Raw genomic sequence first — 17,863 nt, forward strand, 5'->3', positions numbered from 1 at the left:
TCAGGATTCCACTTTCTTGCTTATTATTATGTAGTCTATATAGTCTATATGATGGAATAGTCGCAGCCACCGGGGCATTCGACATTCTCTTCTTCAACAAACCATTCTCTCAAGCAGCCGAAGTGACCCCTATGTCCACAACGAAGGCTAACGACGACGTTTAATCCTTTGCACGGTTCTCCACAATAAATGCAGCTTGGCTGGGGGCTTGAACATCGACTGCAATACCAGAGACCTTGGGAAAGATCCTTTGACTGTTCATTTACTATTAATGTTTGGCACTTTGGGCAGTAAAATCTAAGATCAAGATCCTTATTGGTGGCTAGATCTGAAGCTAGGTCCTTAGGAGCCGTCTTTATGATTTGCACGGCGTTCACAAAAAGTCTCTTTCTTTGAAGTATTTCCACGTACAAAGAAAGCCATTCCAAACTTCTGGCCCTGTCAATATTAGTTACATCATAGAAAAGCATGGTGAGAGTAGCACAAAAGACAATATCTCCTTGTAGGGCTGCATAGTCCAATGCTTTCAGCAATAAGCTGAATGTTTCCCATGCTTTCGAGGAAGTTGCATCATTTTCACTTTCATTAATTGCTCTTGTCAATTCTGAATGCATCAAATTTTTATCCGCAGATTGTCTTTCCTCGACGTCTTCGTTCACCTCATCTAAACGGTTGTCTTTGTTTCTGGTCGTTTTATCGTGGGTCTTAAAAAAGCCCTGCGTTGGTATGACCGAGTCTCTTCTTGACAAAGAAGATCCTTGAGAATGCGGAGCCGAATATCCAAAGGATCCATGAGAGTTATATGAGTGATAAGTGTGGCCAAAACTCCCGAACCCGTCTCCAATTTCTTGATGTGTTGAGGCAGAAGAAAATGACCCAACAGCTGCTTTATTTAGTATATTTTGGTTTTCATCATCTAAATCTTCGCTATTCTCAAAGTGATATTTTGTGGCTACTCTCAGATAAGACGGTCGCCTTTGGAACAGATGCTTGCCTACCAAAGTCTTTGAATTTGGCAAAATCTCCATTTTCAGGTAATTTTCAGGCTCCGCCTTTATAGGGCTATATTTTATGGGCAGACTACTCGAGTCTTCTGAAAATGAAGCGACGGAGTGTTTCTTCCCTATTTCTCTGGAGATTTTATTCGGTTGTTTCAGAGATGAGTCTGACTTACTTCTCTTGATATCAACATTCGAAAAGCCCTCACTTTGAGATTTAGCTTTGCTATTTACATTATTTTCTTCGTCATCATCCTCTATTGCATCTTCGTTGTCATCGTTAGGAGGGTTCTCGTTATTTTTAAAAAAAGCATTACTTGAGGTGTTAGGGCCATGTGTGAAGCTGTTTCCTCGGCCAACGTTAATAATGTTCATTAAATTGTGAGATGACAGATTTTTAGTTTCAGAATATATCTGATTAAATGACTGCTGCCTTGATATTGCTTTTTCCAGTGACTCTGCGCTATTTTCGTTGCCAGCGGTGCCACCATAGTTGGTTGTCAGGGTAGAATTTGAGTTGTATGAACCTACAAAGTTTCCCAAGTCTGACAGAATCGACCTAGAATCGCCTCCCTGGTCATCCTTTGACTCCTCTGTGAAATCCATATTGGTCTTCTCAACTTGATGATTTTGCTCAAGGCTGACTGCTAGCATACGCCAAACCTGGCAATCCCTATATCTGTTTACACTAGCAGCGACGCTAGCGTTGAGAAGGCAAACATCATGTAGTCGAAATCCATCAGGTATAGATATCAAATAGTTTTGAGATAGTGCTTCAAAAACATATTCATCGTTGAGTGGTAAAGGAAGCGAAAGTGGAACAAGATAAGGCGAAGCATAATTGACGCAAAGCAGTTTTCTTTTAGTATTCACCTTTGTTTGAGCTGCGTGATTAATTGACACTGAAGATTCAAATGTAGACTGAGATTGGTTTCTGTCTAAGGAAGGTCTATTTTGTGCATCATTAAAAGCCGATGATAATCTGCCTGTTGGTTTTGGAGAAGATTTCAAACTATGCATCATGGGTGTTTTCTGATTCGTATTCCGATCATTTTTCAGCGTAGCTGTACTAGAATATGCAATTGGAACAGATCCCACTTGAATCTTTGAACCATAGGGTGAGTAGTCACCATTATAATTTGGTTCAAAATTGCTAGCATCTTGGTCTTCACTCAACCTTCGTAAGTGAAGAGCTGACTCTCCATACAGAGGAAGCTCGTGACCCGAATCGCTATACATAGAAGCCTCTGTAGAAGTATCTGTTTCAGAATTAAATTCAAATTCATCTTTTTCTTGAGTAACAAAACAAAAGTCCCCAATGCCATCATTCCAGGTGACCGAAACGTTACTCAAATTGTCCAAAGGCTTGGATATGTCCTGTTGATTGCAATTATTATCTAAATTGTAAGCAGCAAAGACATTTGACTTTGTTATTGTCCACATACTCCTAGTTTGAGAATAATTTTTGGCCCAAATAAAGTTCTGAAACGGTTTAGTTGAGGTAATAACTTCCTTGGGAATATACTTTCTTTTAAGGTTGAAAACAGCTAATGTCGGGTCATCGTTTAGGTACAGGCATGCAAAGTCATAATTGTATAATGGATTATTAGTAGTAGAAGCGTAAGCTGTCTCTCTTTCTTCATAGGTTGATTTTTCGTCAAATTTGGAATATTCTGCATGGCTATGGTCAATATCGTTAGAGCTGCAAGCATAATTCGACCATCTCACTTTCATCACTGGCCCATAAGTATTTACAATAAAGTCTGGACTAGTATTATTGAAAGCAAATGATCTGCCATAATTCCAAATGCATAATTTCTGATCACGACCACCAGTAATTACGTATTCTTTTTCAGGATGAATATGTAAAGACAATGCTGGACCCGTGTGAAAATTGCATTTACGTTCTGGTGTATATAAAGGTAAATGCAGTTGTTGATGTCCAGGACACCGTAAATCATGCATGCATAATGTACCTGAATCATGAGCCGACAATACAGTGAGTTTGTTCCTTACCTGTGTATGTGGTGAAATTTGACATGCCCTGACAGGATCTGAATGACCGCCCGAGATTACTGTAGTCTCTGGTTTAACAGATGAAGATCTCAAGTCCCATAGCTTGATAGATCCATCTTGAGAGCCTGATATTAACAAGTTAGGATTCTCAGGTTTCGGATTGAAGTCCAATGAGTTTATGCAACGTTTGTGATCAGTAAATTTGTGTGTCAAACTGGATTTTCCATTATTATTCACCTTATAAATAGATATAATTCCATTTGAAAGACCACAAGCAATAGAATCGGTCGATGTCTTTATCGTATTGATATTATTAAGCTTACTAGAAAGCGGTATTCTTGATTTGGAGTATAGTGGACCTGCCTGCTCAAGAACGTTTGTTTCTTGTGTGATTCGAGTTTGTTCACCATTCAATGTCAAGATCTTTAAGTAGTTTTTTCCACCTATCACAACATGATTCAAGGTCTCAGCTTCACTATACGGCGATATCCCTGATGGGCTATATTGTGACACGCATGCTACTTCCCTCTCACAGTTATATGTCAATCTGTTCTTATTGGCTGCATTGTCGTTTAATCTTGATCGAACTGAACTATTCGATGATGATGGTGACCCACTCTCAATAGATGACGACTGATTTAAAGCTCCATAGATATTGAATGCAAATCTAGCCAAACTCAGTTGGTTTGGAGTCGAATAGCTATTGCTAGACATAGTCAATTACTCTATATTACTATCTCTAATAATAAGTATAAAGGTCCCTTATATAGTGCGTGAGAAATAAATTATATATTCTGTTACTTTTTTGGATACCCATTGAATCGTTACATCAGAGATACAAATATCTGGTTTACAACATTTATAATTATGTCACTTCTGTTGACCTTTTTGCTGAAAGCCTTAAAGTTTCTCAAGACAATGGCTCTGGTAGGTATTTCAGTAGGAGTGCTTCTCTTAGCAGGCTTATATACTTATCAGTCTTCATTGATATATCCATCTTCATTGAACGATGGTCACGGTTATTGCGCTACTCCAGACGAATATGACATGCCCGACTACGAGCTGGTTAGCTTGAAGACAGATGACGGTGAGTTATTGCAATGCTACCTGTTGAAACATGACTCTCATTCACCTACCTATGCAAACAAAACAATTTTAATCTTATCACCTAATGCAGGGAATATTGGTCATGCTTTACCAATTGTGTCAATGTTTTATAAGAACTTTGGATATAATGTGTTTATATACTCTTATCGTGGGTATGGGAAATCTACTGGAAAGCCATCTGAAGAAGGGTTGAAAAAAGACGCTCAAAGAGTTATGAAGTACTTAACTATTGAGGACACTCAATTCCAGCGATCGTCTATAATCTTATACGGAAGGTCATTAGGTGGTGCCGTTGCTATATATATAGCTGCCACCATGTCATCCTCGATAAGTGGTATTATATTGGAAAATACGTTCTTGTCGATAAGGAAAACGGTTCCACATGTATTTCCATGGTTAAGGTTCTTTACGAGTTTTGTGCATCAAAAATGGGAGCTGGAAACGTTAGTACCTTTAATCCCTAGGAGCGTCCCTTTGCTACTTCTAAGTGCTCGTAGTGATGAAATAGTTCCTCCGGATCATATGGATAAGATTTATGAACTTTCGAAGAGTGAAAACAAAGAGATATGTAAATTCGAGAACTCTTTGCACAACGATACCGTTATACAGCCTGAATACTGGGATATAGTTCACAACTTTATAAAGGGCAAAGTCAATCCGATAGGGTATTAGAATATAAGCTACAATAGAAATCTTCATACATAAATTGACATTAATTTGTATGTATACAATGATCAATAAGACTGACAAATCGAAAAAAGAAAATAGACTATAATGACATATATTCAAACAATTGGAGTTTTATCTCGTGAAATCATATTCAAGATCATAGCATTGTAAGCTTACGTCTTTTGTCAATCTCTAAATCCTCAGCTTGATAGAATGAACTTTTCTTTTATCAAACAGAGAATCTAATACTTCAAGTCTAGATCCCTAATTAATGGGTTTCTTACAATAAAATTTGTGGTTCAGAACCCTTCTTATTGGAATCATCATGGGACATAAAGTCCACCTTTTGATCATCAGCTAATCTCAACACTTTCTTTAATCTTTCACCCACGGTCCTTAACTTCGCCTCATCACAATCCTTGGTCCAAATTCCAATTCTGATTGCTTGCTTTCTAATGTTCAAAACAATACCATTAACTTCTTCCTCGTCATCTTCAATTGTTTCGCCAATGACTGATAATAATCCACGTAACCATAAGTCATTTATAGCAGCGCCCACTTCGCGCTTATTTGAAAAAGAATATTGCCATCTCCCACCTTTGGAGTTTTTCTCATCTTCCCATTCAGGCTTGATACCTTCTTTAAACAAATGATAATCGGATTTTAAAGGTAATTGATTGGCAGGTGGGATAGAATTATAAATTCCCCAAAATTCTTCGACCGAAGAAAATGTAATTACAGGTTTTAAAAGATCATGCCAGTTTTCATTCTTATTGACTTGCGGTTTCGTATACCATAATGTCCATCTACTGTTTAAAGGATGTTTGACAGTAAATTCTTCCTTATCAGATAAAACAGTATCCTTGTTCTCCAATGAAATTTCCTCAGTTTGCTTAGCTAAATCTTCTGACATATTACTAATTCTGCTAGTTAATAAATATTCTTAGGTTCAATAATATGCATCTGGTATTATATTGAAGAAGGTATCGAGTTTTTTGCTAATACAAAGTACCCAAATACTTTCGCCCGATTAACATCAAATTTGAGACAAAATATATCCCAGTAAATGATTACTTACTCTTTAACTTTCTCAATTAAAAGAACTTTTCACTGTAGGCGTCTAAAGACTTTCAAATTTCACTACTGTCCACATCCACAAACTTGACGAAGCATGAAAGCGAAAAATTTAGCACACTCATGCGCGTAAATTTGATACCATATCTCACATATATAAGGCGCTGCTAGTGTAAAATAGAAACCAGACTTATAATAGACTTTACAAAACTTCAAGATATACCCATTAGATCTTCTAAAATCTTACAGATGGATAGATAAACGAAAAGATGTTGATATAACCTAAAACCTGACTGACTATTTAACTTTGAGATTAAAAAAAAAAAGAATAATGTACAAAGATCCGAGGAAACGTAGATATGTAACATGTTACCGGTACCAGCCCTTGCATTCACAGAATAAATCACCTATAATAAAGCACCCAAAATGAGAAATAAGCTTCCTATAAGTCCAGCGTAAGCATTATTATGGCCACAGGCTTCTGCAGATGACAGTATGGTAACCTGATCGTATGAACGTACTTTTCCGACAGAACCATCGATCGTACCTAGACCAACATTTCCAGATTTCACATCAGATGTTTCAGCCGCAGAATACGTCTTCATGAATGTCTGTTTGTAGATTGATTTGACAGTAACTGGGTTTCCATCAGTCGTAATTGTAATCCAAACCGAAGTTGCACTCACTGATGTCTCTGTTTTACCACCACCACCTTGATTGCCACCTAATCCTCCTTGTCCCAAGGCAGCGGCCATACCTATTATCGACAAAAATCCAGCGAACAAATATAAGAGTTTCATTTAAGCTTAATTTGTTGCTTACCCCGTGTTTATATAACTTTCAAATATTTCAAGAAGGCTCAAGCGAATGTAGAAGAATATTGTTGCAGCTTTTTGCTTATCTTTAGCGATCCAATATGCGATTTTTTTATTTCTTAAAAGCCTCCCTTGGCTCAGTCCTGTTTAAATTGCTAAGAAGGAAGAAATTGAATTCGTTTGAATCTCGTTATTTATTGACGAAAAAAAACGCTATTCTATCACGTGATTTGATTGTGAAATGTATAGCCACCTTTTTGAGCTTTTCATTCCTTGACCTAGTAATACAGAGAATGTAAATAGCACTGTGGTAAGCAAGATGTTACTAAGTATATCATGGTCAGAATACAGTACACCGTTGGGTATATAGGCCCTTAATTTCAAATATGTTGTGTTTGCTGACTCAGCATGTGACACTTCTTTGTCGCAAATCTTTTTCGAGATGAGCTATAAGCGTATTTTTCACACCAAATTCACTACTAGTATCATCACTAAAGGATCTTTCTCTAGAGATGGCTAAAAAAACTTTGGCTGAGCAGATTTCCCAGTTTTCTACTCCTCAAACAGGATTTGATATTGAGGATGCTGAACTTGGAAGAGACGGCTTTGAAAGCGACGAGGAGGAACTAAGCTCAAATTTTGATGACTCTGACGATGAGTTGAAAAAGCTGCATTATGTTGAGGTCCCTAAATCAAATTTGAGAGGCGTTCAATCCCAGCCAACTATGCCAAAAAAGTACGGCGGAAATCGAATAAGTAGAGACGAATTGAATAACTACCTGAATGAAATAGACTCCGAAGAAGAAGTAAGTAATGGAGGCTCTGACGACTACGGTTCTGAACCAGAGGAAGATGCTTCTTCTGGAGGAGATAGTAATAATGGATCGAACTTCTCAGAAAGATCAGACGAAGGAGATGATGATGATGCAAGTGAGGACGAAGTATATAATGATGAGATAGAGAGTGCTTATGAAGAGACACCTGCTGGGAAATCTGACGAAGAGGAAGAGGGAAATGGTGATCGCTATAGCAAGAAATCTAAATTGAAGCAAATACTATCCAATGAGCGTAAGCATGTTGTCAATCGAATGTCTAATTCGACCTCTAGTGATGCCCTTAAGGGCTTTGCTATATTGCAGCAGCTGAAATTTTTTGATTCAATAATAGACGTTAGATTGAAAGTCCAGAAGTCACTTTTGAATTCTAATTTGCTTCCATTCAATTCAGATGTTGTAAAATCTGGTGCCTTGGCAACAAATAAGACTGATAAATATATTTCAGAAGCTGAAGATAAGTGCTATGACTTGCTTGACAGTATCTTCGCCTTAAGACATCAATTATTGACTAAAGATTCTATTACTAGCGAACCAAGAAAAATCAAGCCGAGGAAAAGAACCTATGATGACTATTTGGGGACTTCCAAAAAATTCGATTCTATTTTGAATTCATTTCGTGAGTCAGCTCTTACAAAATGGTCTGCTAAAATACAGAATGCATCAGGCTCAAATGCGTTGAACGCTAGTAAATTTAAAGTGATTAATCAATCTGCCGAACAACAAGTTCAAAATAATTTGTCTGACATGGACCGATTAGTTAAAAGAACGCATATGAATAGAAGACGAATAAAGCCTTTGGGAGTTGATTTGTATTTTCAAAACAATAAGCAAGAAACAGGTACAAGTGAGATGGATGTAAATGCTGATATCCCGATTGAAAATGAGTCAACAAATGTATCAGATCTCACAACGATCGACAAGATTTATGATGATGATGATTTTTACCGCGTGTTGCTTAACGATTTGGTCGATAAAAAAGTGCAATCGAGTGACCCCACATCAGGTTTTGCCATTAATCTTACAAAGGCGAATAATTCCCAAAAATTTAAAAAGAATATTGATACTAAGGCGTCAAAGGGACGTAAGCTACGTTACCACGTTCAAGAACTTATATCAAACTTTGAAGCACCTAAGGCATCGTGGAAGTGGGATGATAATCAGATTGATGAATTTTTTGCTTCCTTACTTGGTCAAAAAGTGAATATGGATGAGCAGGAGGATGAAGATAGTGAAAGGGATTCTGATAGTAACAATGATGACGTTACAGTTACTGCTGGCGATAATGGAATCAAATTATTTGGATAAACTTTGCTACAAGTTTATTAAATTGTAATACATGTATTCCGTATATATATATTTATATATATAATTAAACTCGAACAAAATTTATCAAATTCCAACCCAGAATTTGGTGCTTTGGATCTGCAAAGGATGTTTGAGTTCAATCTTATCACTACTAGAGCCGATCTGGATTTCATAATCGCCCATTTCCATGCACCACTCTTCTTGATATTCATCCCAAAATGATACCGAGTCTTTCAACGATAACTCAAATTCAATTGTTTTGCTTTCTTTACTTCGTAAAAAGATCTTTTCAAACCCTTTCAACTCCTTAATGGGACGAGAAATCGACAGTGAGTTTGAAGCTATGTATACTTGTGCGCATTCGCTTCCATCTCTATTACCAGTGTTTGCAACAGCCATTTTGATGAATAGCCTATCAGATGTCTCATCTTTGTCCAATTTCAAATCTGAATATGCAAAAGTGGTGTAAGATAATCCATGTCCAAAAGGAAAAGCCACTTCTCTGTCTAATTTCTCATAGAACCTATATCCAATATATATACCTTCACCATACAAAACTTTTCCTCTTTCTGTTTTAAAGTTCAAATAAGTAGGGTTGTCGACATTTTTGTAAGGAAATGTTAGAGACAATTTACCACAAGGATTGACATCACCGAATAATACATCCGCAATGGCATTTCCTGTTTCGTTTCCCCCATACCAAGCCTGAACAACACTCTTTGCTTTAGACAACCATGGAAATTCAACAGGTGTCCCTGATTGATTGACAATCACAGTATTAGAATTGACGTCAAGTATAGCTGAAACCAATTCATCAGTGTGCCCTGGTAAACGCATATTGGACCTATCAAATCCTTCAGATTCCCAATCACTATTCAAACCAATACATAACACAACTTTATCAACAGATCTGGCAATTTCCACTGCTTTAGCTCTTTCTTCAGCTGGATCGATTACTTTCGCCATCCCAACATATAATCCCCCGCCTCCACCGAAGTTGATTACATTCTCGTTCTTGAGTGTAAATGTGGGAAGTGATCCAAATTCGATCCTTATGGAATAAGTATGGTCTTTTTGTAATTTGACAACGTTCTTTACTTCTATAGTTCCACCCCCAAAAAATGACTCTCCGCTCTTCTGCTTGGTTTTATTATCCACAACTAATCTATCATCAATGAAAAGTTGAGCAGTACCTAAAACAGTTAAACTAAACTCATACTCGGCAGTTTCCTCAGGGGTGAAGTCTCCAAATAAGTCGACATAGTATAAGTTGGATTTTATTTTATCATTATAGTAGTCTGCTAAAAACATCCTCGACAGGTTTAGATTTATTTCATCGACTTTATATCTATCGCTTTCGGAGCTTGGGTTAAGATAAAAGATTAAATTGAAACCCTTTTCACCAGTGATTGGATTTTTGACCGAATCTGAAGCACCTGGAAGGGCTTTATGGCCGTAAGCACCTACAGTATACCGTGGCAATGTCCCAAGTTTATTAACGATGCCCTCAAAAGGTGTCACCGTAGAATAAGGAACTAAAGCAGCCGATCCACCCCCACAATAAATTGCTTGTTTCGCATTGGGACCAATCACCGCTATCTTTTCGTTTTGACGTAAGGGCAATATGTTGTCTTCGTTTTTTAGAAGTACGATTGACTCAGCTGCGACAGTTCTTAAAAACTTTCTTGTTTTGGAAGTATCATTAAGCGTATCCTCTTTGGCGTTTTCCAATATGTTTGATCCAGAAGTATATTTCAACAATTTCAAAACATTCTTAACACGACTATTGAGATGTTTGGAGTGTAATTCTTTACTCAGAATCATATGGGCTATTTCATCTGTCCTTCTAAAGAGCGTAGGACCAGGCATTTCTAGATCTAATCCATTCTCAATCGCGTCTTTTGATGTATAAGTACCAAACCAATCTGACATGATCGTCCCATCATATTTCCATTCATCCCTGAGGACATCTTGCAAAAGCTTTTTGTTCTGAGAAGCGTGAACTCCATTTACTTTGTTATAGGCAGTCATTAATGCCACCGGAGATGCATGTTTAATCGCCAAACGGAATGGTTCTAAGTAAATCTCACGTAGTGCCCTTTCACTAATAACGGAGTCACTTGAACTTCTTTCATGCTCCAAATCATTGCCAACAAAATGCTTGATAGTTGCAGCTATGCCCTTATCTTGAATGCCACTAATAATAGACGCAGATGCCAAACCAGCAAGATATGGATCTTCACTAAATGATTCAAAACCACGTCCCCCTAGAACTCCCCTTTGCATATTGGTGGTTGGACCTAGTATAACATGCGCACCCTTATGTCTAGCTTCATCAGCCATTACATGGCCAACATCATTCAACAATGACTTGTTGAAGGTAGATGCTAACGCCGTTCCACAAGGGAAACATGCAGATGGAACACCGTTGAAAAACTTGGTACCTCTAACCCCATTAGGCCCATCACTTAGCCTTATGCTTGGTAAACCAAGTCGATGAACGGGAAAAGTATGCCAAAAATCAATACCACTCAATAAGCCAATTTTTTCGGCTAAAGAAAGCTCATTCAACACTTCATCCACGTCAAAGTCTTTAGGTAATGTCATTGATAAAAAATATGAATTCGCTGCAAGTTTATGTGTTAGTATTTTTGAATCACAAGTTTTATGTGAGTTTGGGAAACTACCAAAATATTAATACTTCGTTTCACACTTTGTGGAGCAGACACAAATACCAATGCTGACCGCAAAATTTACTCATGACTACACGTCATTTCTCGAGTACAACGTAGAATGACCAGGTGGCTTATCATGATTCGAAAACGCATATATGTGGCTCACGTCTGTTACAAAAAGAGTTTAAATCATAACAAAAAGGTACCCAATTTCAATGCTTACTCACAACTTATTTCTTTAGCTTATACTAATCTTCATGTAATTATCATAATGGATCCCTTCCTATTACCTTCTACTTAGTATATAACTACATCTGTACATGTCTTTCATAATTATTATTTGTGTGCAGGTCTAATTTCGAAATGTCGATTTACCTGCCCTTATATAATAATAAGTACATCAATCTAAATTCATTGCTTTGAAAAATTTTCCTATCTAAGGAGATTTCATCTATTTGACGTCGGTAATAGTTAGTGGTTATGTCAGCAGTACCTGATAGTTTTAAGGCACAAATCAATCAAGGTGTTCCGGGGTCAGTGAAAGCACGGCCAGATCCATTGCCTGCGGGCAAGAAGATCGCACCAAACAAGAAGAGCCCATGCAGCTTTGATACATCGTTCTCGGAGGCCACAACAGGTGTGACTGTTGCTGGCCGTACTGGGGATGCTGAGAAAGGATTCAAGGAGGTAGAAGAAGCACTTTCAAAGGGAGACTACTCCACGGCTATAAGGGTTCTTTATTATCTTAAGTTATCAACATTCTATAATGAAGATTCAGCCAACGTATGGGCATACGTTGCATTTGCTTTTGCGCACTTGGGGTTTGCGGAACATGTGGGTTTTGCTCTTAAAAAGATGAAAGAACCCGGTTTAGACCAAACAGTTTTGAAGCCTGAAGCCATGACTGAGCTCAAGAAGATCAGTAAATAGATTTCTTTATAAATATCCGAACATATCAGAATATTGTTTTAGATTTTAAATTTATACGTTAATTTAATATACCCTTATTCTGAGAAAATGAAAGCCTTGTGCATTATAGTATTTAATACAAGTGCGGTTTAACATTTTAAATTGTGTAAATATGAATACACAAACTCGCTCGTAATCTTGAATGTAAACTGCCTAACGATGTACAACAAAGGATACACGCTGATCAATAAAGAGCCAACACTCACTTGGGATGGCGGTGACTTGTAAGGTAGAATACTAATTGTTTCTCTTCATATTTCCTCCTTTCTATAAATTGCTGCGAAAAAAAATAGAAACATAACCCAATAATTGTTAAGAACTGCAACAAGCAGAACATAAAAATGAAGATGAAAATCCTTAACCGCATTCAATATGATGCTAATCATAGGATTTTTTCTGCTAGGGAATTTCGTAGCATTGAAAAAACTTTCGTAATTGTTTTCTCGAGTTCCTGTTTCCTTTCGTTGTACTTAGCATAAGAGTATATTTTAAATATAAGAATAGCTGATTCCTATAAACCCAGTATTCTGTTTAGTTTTTCAGATACTAATTTAGCTAGTAGAGTCAACATGTTATATTTAATGATCAACAGCTCTGATGTTATTGATATTATTAAAGTAATAATTGGTTGCAGCGTACTTTCGGTGGTCTACTTAATCTATTCAATTGTGCTACCTCCCCGAAACTTTCCCAAGAACATTCCTACCATTCCATTTTATGTCTCATTTCTAGGATCCTATACAGAACTTGACCAGGGGCAAATCTATACACTATACTTAAGGGATAAATTAGAAGAGTATGGAGCAGTGAAGATCTACTTCGCATCTCGTTGGAACATACTAGTAACAAAGCCAAAGCTTTTAGCACAAATATTCAAACAGGAAGACATCTTTGCAAAAAGTGGAAATCAGAAGAAGATTCCGTATTCAATTTTATCGGAATATACTGGGGACAATGTAATAAGTGCTCATGGGAAAAATTGGAAGTTGTACCGGTCTCTTGTAACTTCAGGAATTCAATTTCCCGAAACTCTCCCTGTTATACGAAATTCGGAGAAATTGATCAATATAATATCCCAGGAGATTGAAAATGAAAAATGCGTCATGATTACTGACCTTGTGCAAAGGTTTTGCCTCGCAAACGTTGGTGAAGCAATGTTAGGAACAGATTTTCAAGCATTAGAAGACAAGGAATGCGATCTTCATGAAAGACTAAAACAAATAAAATCTCAAATCTTCAAACCTTTTTACATGAATTTTCCTTTCTTCGATATGTTTCCTATTCCGAGTAGACTTAAAGCAAGAAATGAGGTCAAAAATTTCAGGAACTACTATTGTGAGAAAGTCATATCTTCTCAAAGAAGATCACACGTAAGTAAATTAACGGCAGGTTACGCTTTGGTAGACGCTTTAAAGGACAAGCTAATAACGGAAAAGCAATTTGCAGACAATGCTGTCATCATTATGGTGGCTGGCCACGAAAATCCCCAATTATTTTTAATGTCCTTATTGTACGTGGTTGCGAAATACTCTAATGTACAAAAACAATTAAGAGAAGAATTAGCCATTAACGGCTATGAGCTTGACCCAAATGCTCCATCTTTGCTTGCAATTATTTATGAAACACTACGAATGTTCCCTCCTTTAGGGCAAATAATAAATAGGTGTACAGTGGAGCCCGTAGTATTGGGGACAGATATATGCATACCAAAAGGAGTTTACGTTGGATATAATAACTACGGAACAGGCAGAGATAAATCAGTATGGGGCGAGGATGCAGATGAGTTCAGACCAGAAAGATGGGGAACAACGACTGAGGAAATTACTAGAAATTACTTAGCATGTAAAAGCAGCAGTAAATTAGCAGCTTTTCATGGAAGAAAACGGGCATGTCTTGGAGAGAAATTTGCATTATATGAAGCTAAAGTATTCATAACCGAAATAGTTAAAAATTTTGAAATAGAGTTAGACCCTACATGGAAGGACCGAATTACTTCAGCAGGACCAATATGCCCACAGCAGTTGAGACTTGGGTTTACTTCAGTGAATAAATCTCCTAAATATGAAAACCAATAATATCTCGAAACACTTAGTATTTATAAATAAATGGGAGATACTATTGGACGTTAGATTTTATGCCATATATTTATGTTCATAAATTTTGATATGCTTAATATTAACATATAACATACACTTCGTCTTCTTTTTTGAGTGGAAAAGAAACTTTACAGAAATGCCTCTTGATTCCATAGACGAAAAAGAAAGGAAATTAGATATTGAACTTCTGCCTCAAGCTTCGCCAAAGAACGATATACATGTACACGAAGAAAGAGATGAACTCGGTCTGGAACCCTATAGTGCTTTTCCTAAGGCACGAAGAACATTAATAATCACAGTTGTAACCTTAGCAGGATTTTTAGGTCCAGTATCAGGTAACATTTATATTCCAATTTTACCACTTCTACGTGATGTATACAAAGTTTCTGCTACATGTATCAACGGGACAGTGTCAGTATTCATGCTAATATTCGGAATTGCTCCTCTAATATGGGCAGCTTGGGCAGATTTTGGAGGAAGGAAGACTTTGTATTTGATATCGCTTGCATTCTTTATTCTCGCTAACATTCTAATCGCTGTCGTGCCTCCAGAAATTGGAGCTTTATATGCTTTACGAGTTGTTCAAGCTTTTGGGGCTTCAAGCGTGGTGTCGGTAGGTGCAGGAACTGTCGCAGATATTACCGAACCGAGGCGAAGAGCTACTGTTATATCGTATTTTATGTTGGGACCACAATTAGGACCAATAATTGGTCCTTTACTTAGTACCATTGCAACAAATGGACATTGGAGATGGATTTTTGGGTTTTTGGCTATTTTTGGTCTTGTGGTATACTTAATCATCCTATTTTTCCTCCCGGAGACATTGAGATGCTTGGTAGGGAATGGTCAATGCTATCAAAATAAGTCATGGTTCTTGAAACCTGCTTTGACTCAAAAAAAGCTCATAAGAGATAATTCAAAGTACCCCTCACCAATGAGACCCACAATTAGGAGCTTCTGGAAGGCATTCAAATTTAAACCTGTTGCTTTGTGCTCCATTAATGGAGGATTACTTTTCGCAGCCTTTTACGCGATGAGTATTACGTTCACAGTAGTATTACAGGGCCAGTACAACTTCTCAGGGCTCCAGACTAGTTTATCGTATATTTGTCCTGGAATATCTCTCATATCTGGCTCGTTAATTGGGGGTAGGTTATCGGACTTTGTCAGACTTCGAATGTTGGATAGATACCAAGAGAAGTATGTCCCAGAGCACAGATTTCCTCTTCAGTTATTAGGATTACTTGTATCCATCACAGGAATCTTAGGTTATGGATGGTGTGTCGATCATAGAGTCCATGTCTCTGCTGTCTTCGTATTTTTTTTTTTAGGAGGTTTCGGAATGACATGGGTCTTTGTAATGAATACCACATATTTGACAGAATGCTCAACTGGTCAACCTGCTACCAACGTTGCTCTAGGAAACTTAATGAGAAATTTAGCTGCTGCAATATCTTCCCTTATTATTGAAAAATTGATACAAAGGATGGGGTTTGGATGGTGCTTTACCGGGCTAAGCATCCTAAATCTTATAGGAGTTGGTTTCGTCATACTTTTAAGTTTTTATGGACCTCGCTGGAGAGAAGCTGCAAAGAGATAATACGGAAACAAGAAAAAAATAAATATCAAGTCCAAGAATGAAAATTTTCGTGGCCCTTTTCTCTTATGCTTATTTGATTACTGTTTATTAATAGTTCACTACTACATAGCTAACATTAATACACTGATAATAACAGCTGTTATGGATATCGGAACAGAAGCTGCTGCTCCCTCATAGTTCCTCTTTTCCACTACTTGATTAACCTGGGAACTAGGAGTTGCAGTTACTATGACAGTCACTGTAGAATCAACATAATAAGTTTCCACGTTTTGTGATGTTGTAAATGTAGGACTGAATGAATTATCTGATGCACTCGAAGTGACGGATCCCGTGACACTGTAAACACTATTTGTAGAGATGCTCGTATCAACTTCTGATATCGCTGCTGTTGTGGCTGCCTCTGACACATTAGATGTTATTAACTCTTTCAATTGTTGAGCATAGTTTTGGTTTCCGTTTGTATTAGCCCAAGCTGAAGATGCATCCCACAAAGAGAATCCCCCAAAATGTGCGTCGTTCTGGAACTTGTCGACATAGTCGGCCACAGTGGAAGCATCATTGTAGCCAGAACCAGCGGACAGACTTGATGCAGGTAGACCAACAAACAATTTAATGTTGCTATTTGGGGCAGACTTTGCATAATCGGCCCAAGTATCATAGTTAAAACTGGACCCTAACGCACAATAGTTATTGTAAAATTGAATGAATGCAAAATCGAGTTTCGAATTTGCCATCAAATCACCGACTGATTGATCAGGATATGGGCATTGAGGTGCGGCAGAAAGATAGTACGTTTTAGAGGAGTCACCATCGAAGTAATCTCTCAATTTGTCAGCCAAAGCAGTATAACCTGTTTGTTGGTTATTTTCAATATCGAAGTCAAAGCCATCAACTACTGCATCGTCAAAGGGTCTTTCATCATCGGAACCACCTGCGAATTTGTTCCATAAGGTGGTTGCGAAAGTTTCAGCCTCTGAATCTGAATCGAAACCATAAGTTCCACTGGCTCCCCCCATGGATAATAATACTTTAATCCCTTTAGCTTGACAGCTTTTAATATCTGATCCGATATCTGAACAATGCAATAATCCATCAGAAAACGTATCGGAGCACTGGTTGGCAAAGTTTAAAGTCAAGCTGGGAAAGGAGCTGATGAACGAAAGAATTACTATATTTGCCGATGATGTATCACAGTATTCACTTAGCCTTTCTTGATTTAAACCAGCATTTTGTCCCCAATAAACAGCTACATTATTTTTGGCTGAAATATCGAGGGCTGACAGAAAATTAACGAAGGAAGTGATTGTTAAAAGGAGCGACAAAAGTGGGCTGAAATACATTTTTCAAAATGCGTGTTTAGTAAGGAATGAACACAGTTGGTTTTGCTTGATTAACTCTACAATACAGAAACAAGATGGAGGGTCGCATATAAGTAGTATCCCAAAAGTGTTTGAATGGTGTCAATTACTGTGAGGTTTTTTAATTCCGCTCAACTGCGTATTGGCCTGCAACAGACTCGCGTCGTGTTTCAGGCACCGATTCTCCTTTTGACTCGAAATCTCAATGTCCGTCATTTAACAGTATTTAACCTTAAAGTCAGGCGAAATTAAGAGCAGAAAGAGAAAGAGAACGATAGGTAGAGCCCGCCAGCTGGTGGTGCAGAAGATTCTGTTGAAGTACGCCTTTTCTATGGCATCATATAG

At 37.6% G+C, this 17,863-nt stretch overlaps 10 protein-coding genes across 10 annotated transcripts; 5 read left to right on the forward strand and 5 right to left on the reverse strand.

Annotated features, from left to right (window-relative positions):
* Nucleotides 1-44: 44 nt before the first annotated feature.
* PRCAT00003179001 (uncharacterized protein) lies at nucleotides 45-3,728 on the reverse strand (the record flags this gene model as incomplete). Its single annotated transcript, XM_062953084.1, has 1 exon — nucleotides 45-3,728. One exon carries the CDS (start codon nucleotides 3,726-3,728, stop codon nucleotides 45-47), a length of 3,684 nt encoding a protein of 1,227 aa, XP_062809922.1.
* Nucleotides 3,729-3,881: 153 nt separating this feature from the next.
* PRCAT00003180001 (uncharacterized protein) lies at nucleotides 3,882-4,793 on the forward strand (the record flags this gene model as incomplete). The annotated part of the gene is made up of 1 exon (XM_062953085.1): nucleotides 3,882-4,793. The coding sequence occupies one exon, from the start codon at nucleotides 3,882-3,884 to the stop codon at nucleotides 4,791-4,793; it is 912 nt and encodes a 303-aa protein (XP_062809923.1).
* Nucleotides 4,794-5,070: 277 nt separating this feature from the next.
* On the reverse strand, nucleotides 5,071-5,703 carry EIF4E (translation initiation factor eIF4E; the record flags this gene model as incomplete). Its single annotated transcript, XM_062953086.1, has 1 exon — nucleotides 5,071-5,703. The coding sequence occupies one exon, from the start codon at nucleotides 5,701-5,703 to the stop codon at nucleotides 5,071-5,073; it is 633 nt and encodes a 210-aa protein (XP_062809924.1).
* A 568-nt stretch (nucleotides 5,704-6,271) lies between these two features.
* PGA1 (Pga1p) lies at nucleotides 6,272-6,664 on the reverse strand (the record flags this gene model as incomplete). Its single annotated transcript, XM_062953087.1, has 1 exon — nucleotides 6,272-6,664. The coding sequence occupies one exon, from the start codon at nucleotides 6,662-6,664 to the stop codon at nucleotides 6,272-6,274; it is 393 nt and encodes a 130-aa protein (XP_062809925.1).
* A 527-nt stretch (nucleotides 6,665-7,191) lies between these two features.
* On the forward strand, nucleotides 7,192-8,820 carry PRCAT00003183001 (rRNA-processing protein; the record flags this gene model as incomplete). The annotated part of the gene is made up of 1 exon (XM_062953089.1): nucleotides 7,192-8,820. The coding sequence occupies one exon, from the start codon at nucleotides 7,192-7,194 to the stop codon at nucleotides 8,818-8,820; it is 1,629 nt and encodes a 542-aa protein (XP_062809926.1).
* An 84-nt stretch (nucleotides 8,821-8,904) lies between these two features.
* Nucleotides 8,905-11,427, reverse strand: PRCAT00003184001 (uncharacterized protein; the record flags this gene model as incomplete). The annotated part of the gene is made up of 1 exon (XM_062953090.1): nucleotides 8,905-11,427. The coding sequence occupies one exon, from the start codon at nucleotides 11,425-11,427 to the stop codon at nucleotides 8,905-8,907; it is 2,523 nt and encodes an 840-aa protein (XP_062809927.1).
* A 548-nt stretch (nucleotides 11,428-11,975) lies between these two features.
* PRCAT00003185001 (uncharacterized protein) lies at nucleotides 11,976-12,425 on the forward strand (the record flags this gene model as incomplete). The annotated part of the gene is made up of 1 exon (XM_062953091.1): nucleotides 11,976-12,425. The coding sequence occupies one exon, from the start codon at nucleotides 11,976-11,978 to the stop codon at nucleotides 12,423-12,425; it is 450 nt and encodes a 149-aa protein (XP_062809928.1).
* A 608-nt stretch (nucleotides 12,426-13,033) lies between these two features.
* On the forward strand, nucleotides 13,034-14,539 carry DIT2 (putative cytochrome; the record flags this gene model as incomplete). Its single annotated transcript, XM_062953092.1, has 1 exon — nucleotides 13,034-14,539. One exon carries the CDS (start codon nucleotides 13,034-13,036, stop codon nucleotides 14,537-14,539), a length of 1,506 nt encoding a protein of 501 aa, XP_062809929.1.
* Nucleotides 14,540-14,696: 157 nt separating this feature from the next.
* PRCAT00003187001 (uncharacterized protein) lies at nucleotides 14,697-16,160 on the forward strand (the record flags this gene model as incomplete). The annotated part of the gene is made up of 1 exon (XM_062953093.1): nucleotides 14,697-16,160. One exon carries the CDS (start codon nucleotides 14,697-14,699, stop codon nucleotides 16,158-16,160), a length of 1,464 nt encoding a protein of 487 aa, XP_062809930.1.
* Nucleotides 16,161-16,261: 101 nt separating this feature from the next.
* Nucleotides 16,262-17,500, reverse strand: PRCAT00003188001 (glycoside hydrolase family 18 protein; the record flags this gene model as incomplete). Its single annotated transcript, XM_062953094.1, has 1 exon — nucleotides 16,262-17,500. One exon carries the CDS (start codon nucleotides 17,498-17,500, stop codon nucleotides 16,262-16,264), a length of 1,239 nt encoding a protein of 412 aa, XP_062809931.1.
* Between the last annotated feature and the right edge of the window lie 363 nt (nucleotides 17,501-17,863).

Source organism: Priceomyces carsonii (assembly GCF_900007245.1).
Source record: "Priceomyces carsonii strain CBS4050 genome assembly, scaffold: Debaryomyces_carsonii_scaffold_3, whole genome shotgun sequence".
Lineage (NCBI taxonomy): Eukaryota > Fungi > Ascomycota > Pichiomycetes > Serinales > Debaryomycetaceae > Priceomyces > Priceomyces carsonii.